A 4,940-nucleotide genomic window follows, 5' to 3' on the forward strand; every position below is an offset into this window, starting at 1 on the left:
ATGGCCACTGGGGATCTGGTGGTAGGCATGGTCTTCTTATCACAGACTATCCTTGGAATCCTGGGGAACTTCTCTCTTCTTTGCCATTATCTCCTCTTCCACTTTACTGGGTGCAGGGCAAGGTGCACGGACCTGATTCTCAGGCACCTAACCATAGCCAACTCCTTGGTCATTATCACTAAAGGAGTCCCGCAGACCATGGCAGCTTTTGGGTTGAAATATTACTCCCAGGATTTTAGATGCATTCTTCTTTTCTTTGTACAAAGAGTGGCCAGGGGTGTGTCCATGGAGAGCACCTGCCTCCTGAGTGTCTTCCAGGCCATCACCATTAGCCCCCAGAACTCCATGTGGGCAGTGCTTAAAGGGAAAGCTCCCAGATACATTTTCCCCTCCACCATTGTGTGCTGGATCCTGAACATATTGATAAACACCATTTTTCCTCTTTCTGTGATTGGCAAGTGGATGGATGCAAACATCACGAGAAAAACTGATTATGGATACTGTTCTTCAGTATTTTACCATAAACTCATAGCCTCGCTGTTTGCAGCATGGCTCTCATTCAGTGACGTTTTAGCTTTGGGGGTCATGCTCTGGGCCAGCGGCTCCATGGTTTCCATCCTGTACAGACACAAGCAGCGGGTCCGACACATTCACACAACCAGCCACTCCACCAGGTCCTCTGTGGAGTCCAGAGCCACACAAAGCATCCTGGTCCTGGTGAGCACCTTTGTATTTTTTTATGCCCTCTCATCCATTTGTCAGATTTGTCTGTCTTTTTTAAATACCTCAAGTCGGATGGTGGTGAACATGTCTGCATTCTTTACTATGTGTTTTCCTTTTCTCAGCCCCTTTGTGCTCATGAGCTATGACTCCAGAGTGACCCGACTCAGCTTTGCCTGGAGAACGAAAGAAAATTCTAACATTTTGGGGCACCTGGGTGGCTCAGTCTGATAAGTGTCTGCCTTTGGTTTGGGTCCTGATCTCAGGGTCCTGGGATTGAGTCCTGCAAGGAGCTCCCAGCTCAGCAGGCAGCCTGTGGCTCCCTCTCCCTCTGCTCTCCCCTGCTCGTGCTCTCCTTCTCTCTCAAATAAATAAATATTTGCAAAATTTCTCCTCATTGGATATGTGGTTTTTGTTTTGTTTTCCACACTATTCCAGTGTACACTCACTCATTCCCCCATAGATTGGTAGAATTGTGAGCACAGTTATGCAAGGGGCACATCATAAAGGCAGGCAGAGGCACACATCACATGCACATGCATACATAGTGACATGTGTATGTGTACGTGATACCAGTAAAACTAGATATACACATGCAATTACATCATGTTTCTTAGCCCTCCAGCAATAATATGGAGAAGTGTACAGTAAAAAAGGTAGAAATAATATTAAAGAAAATAATGACAAACAGCTTCAACTCTATTTGGTATTTGCATCTTCCTTCCCAACTCGTTGTTTAAAATTACATATAGGGGTGACTGCATGGCTCAATCAATTAACCACCTGCCCTCGATTCAGGTCATGATCCCAGGGTCCTAAAGTTGAGTTTCACATCTGGCTTCCTGCTCAGTGAGGAGCCTGCTTGTCTCCTCTGCCTGCCACTCCCCCTGATAGTACTCTCTAAAGATAAATAAAATCTTAAAAAAAAAAAAAATGGTTGAAGAGTCCTGAAGTTCTTCACTCTACCACTTACCATGTTCTATCTTCTAAAAATTTTTAAAAAGTAATTCTAGGCAATTAACTTACAGTGTTAAGTATCTCTTGGTTGTTAACCTAGGTATTGCAGCAACTTAAGAAACTAAAGCATGATATTATTAGATACTGCTGACTTCTATCATGACAATGGAAGGGAGCGATGCCACCAATCTATTCACATCCTCACAATTTTCTAATTGCTCCTCTGTATTTAAAACATTAATATGCATGCACAGGTCCTCCGTGGACAGCTCCGTGAAGTTTCACAAGTGAACACACCTCTACACGCAACAGAGCACTGTCAGCCTGGCAGAGGCTGCCTCCTTGGGGCCCCTCTCAATCACTTTGTTTAAGGGTCACCCTAGGACATCTAAGATCTGAATCCCCTACCTCTTTGCCTTTGATACAAAAGGAATCCTGTAGCACAAACTCTTTTGTATTTTCATTGTTCAATTCCATGTGTTTGTGATTTTATTGGTACTATCAGCAGGTGGTTGTTTATCATCTACTGGCATCGGTGATTGGTTCTCATTGTGAGAAAATCAAACAATTTAATCACTATGCTAATGAAGCACATGGGACTGGTTTTCTCTTTGGTGCTATTAGAATGATGCTGATGCTGGGACGCCTGGGTGGCTCAGTGGTTGAGCATCTGTCTTTGGCTACAGAAATTTTTTTGTCCTAAAATTGAGTCCCACATCGGGCTCCCTGCATGGAGCCTGCTTCTCTCTCTGCCTGTGTCTCTGCCTCTCTCTCTGTCTCTCATGAATAAATAAATAAAATCTTTAAAAAATAATAATAATGTTAGAATGCTGGTGATGTGCAAATTCTAGAGTGTGATGAGATGTACGTGGAAATTTTTCAGATGTCTATGTAGTAGTGATATTGCTGAGTGGCAGGTTACCATTGTTTGACTTTGGGACACATTGCCAAAGAGTCTGGCAAAAGCGTGTGTATGGATTTTACACCAACGAGTGTTGATGAGATTCTTAGTTTAGTTGTATCCTTGTCAACAGTTGGTATTTTCTGTCATTTTTGGTTTAGCATTCTGGTTACTGTTGATGGTATCAGGCAGTGACTTTATTTCCAATTCCTTGATGAGAAACAACTTGAACATCTTTTCACATATTTATTGGCCATCAAGTACATCCTTTTTTTGAGTGTTGCTTTATTTTACCCATTTTTTCCAGTTGTGCTTCCTATCTTTCTCTTATTGATTTACAGGAGATATTTAGACATGTAGAACATGTTTATCCTTGGTGCTGGCCCTATCTATCCTCTATCTATCTGTCTATCTATCTGTCATCCATCCATCCATCCATTCATCCATCTACCTATGTATCTACATATCTAAGTGGCTTTTGATGAGGAAAAACTCTTAATTTTCATCTAATTTGTCATTTCCTCCTTTATAGTTGAGGTGTTTTGATATTTATTTATTATTTTTTAAGATTTTTATTTATTTTTTCATTCATGAGAGACACAGGGAGAGAGAAAGAGAGCAAGCGAGCGCAGAGACACAGGCCGAGGGAGAAGTAGGCTCCATGCAGGGAGCCTGACAAGGAACTCGATCCCAGGTCTCCAGGATCAGGCCCTGGGCTGAAGGCGGCGCTAAACCACTGAGCTCCCCGGGCTGCCCTGTTTTGATATTTAAAGAAATATTTTCCTATTCAAAGATCACAAAAGTAGCATCCCCTGACTCACTCTTTCTGGGGACCCTTAGCCTACATGTCAGAGGACTTAATGAATCATCTCAGCTTTGGAAGGATATAGTATTATTGCAGTACCAGGATGCGGTAAAGATTCTTGAACTTGTTCCCTACTGGTCAGTTGTATTTTCCACATTATTGGCAACTGCAAACCCACCTGACGTAGACATTAACCTGCTCATGTCTTTGCCTTAATGTAAGATGGAGATATCCTACCATGATAAATACATATTCCAATTATGTCTGTAAATGAAGAGAGAAGTTTGATTGAGGAGTAAGCCCTCTTGACAATACATATATAAATATTGATACAGGCACAGAATATGTTCCTGTATGTTAACAGACAACATCCAAAATTACACAAAAAGGGGTTAAGTCTCAAAGAAAAAAAAAGGTCCATATGTAGATCAAATGTATTGGGCAAGGGGTATTATTGGGACTTTAATTTTATTCCTTAAATATTTTATACAAAACATGCATGTGATTTTTTACAAAATATTTTTAAATATTGCAATATATCCACAGAACTATTCCTAATGGTGACCTCCTGTGATAGCTTCTCATATGGGAAAAGCAAGGAAAAACAGAAAACTAAAATGTGCTGTATATTGGTACATTTTATTTTCTCAAAGCATGTGTAATATTTTAGAATAGCCACAATAAAGGAAAGGATTTTCATCACATCAGGTTTCAGTCATGAAAGCTCACGACATAAGCAGGGCTTGGAAAGCATAGATATTTATTCCCATCACAAAGCATCAAGTACCAATAAACACATCCTGCCAGACCCACTGTGATCACTCTAATTGTCATCCCCAAGGAGAGAGAGAAGGTTGCGTCATTCCCCCAAATTCTATTTATAGCCCTATGCTGTATACTAAGGCTAAGAAATTTTTTAAAGATTTTATTCATGAGAAAGAGGGGCAGAGACATAGGCAGAGGGAGAAACAGGCTTCTTTCAGGGAGACTGATGTGGGACTGGATCCCAGGACCCTGGGATCATGATCTGATCAAAGGCAAATGCCTAACTGCTGAGCCCCAGGTTACTAAGATCTGAATTGCCTTTGATTCAAAATTTTTAAAAAATCCAATAATAAATTGATTCCAATATAAATGGAGAAATTGAGTGAAAAATGAATTTGTGAGTTCTGCTGTGACTGTCATCCCTTAGTCTATTTCCCTGCAGCCTCAGACTTCCAACCCATGAGTTGGGTAAATGTGATCTTTCTCATGTCCTTCATCTCCTGTCTCTCCTCATCTTGAATTCTCCCTGCCCCATTATCTCCACCCAGCCTTTTTGGACCTCCATCCTGCCACATGGTCTCCAGTCTGTGCCCTTTAGTGTTCCATCTCACTAAGGACTCCATCATCAGTCCAAAACTTGCATGATTTCAACTCCATACCACCCTTCCTCCCCTCCCTGTGTCCAATCCTCCTTTCAGTGATTGTAGCCCAAGGAATTTTTTTTAAGATTTTATTTATTTATTCATGAGACACACACACACACACACACACACAGAGAGAGAGAGAGAGAGA

At 41.3% G+C, this 4,940-nt stretch overlaps 1 protein-coding gene across 1 annotated transcript; it reads left to right on the forward strand.

The window, feature by feature from the left end:
* Positions 1-951, forward strand: LOC129500205 (vomeronasal type-1 receptor 4-like). Its single transcript, XM_055310383.1, has one exon. The coding sequence runs from the start codon at positions 1-3 to the stop codon at positions 949-951; it is 951 nt and encodes a 316-aa protein (XP_055166358.1).
* The last annotated feature ends 3,989 nt before the right edge of the window (positions 952-4,940 follow it).

The sequence above is a fragment of the Nyctereutes procyonoides genome, unplaced genomic scaffold, assembly GCF_905146905.1.
Source record: "Nyctereutes procyonoides isolate TBG_1078 unplaced genomic scaffold, NYPRO_anot_genome, whole genome shotgun sequence".
Taxonomy (NCBI): domain Eukaryota; kingdom Metazoa; phylum Chordata; class Mammalia; order Carnivora; family Canidae; genus Nyctereutes; species Nyctereutes procyonoides.

Excerpts from the sequence above, each read along its gene's own strand:
- LOC129500205 (XM_055310383.1), top strand. The coding sequence starts at position 1 with ATGGCCACTGGGGATCTGGTGGTAGGCATGGTCTTCTTATCACAGACT.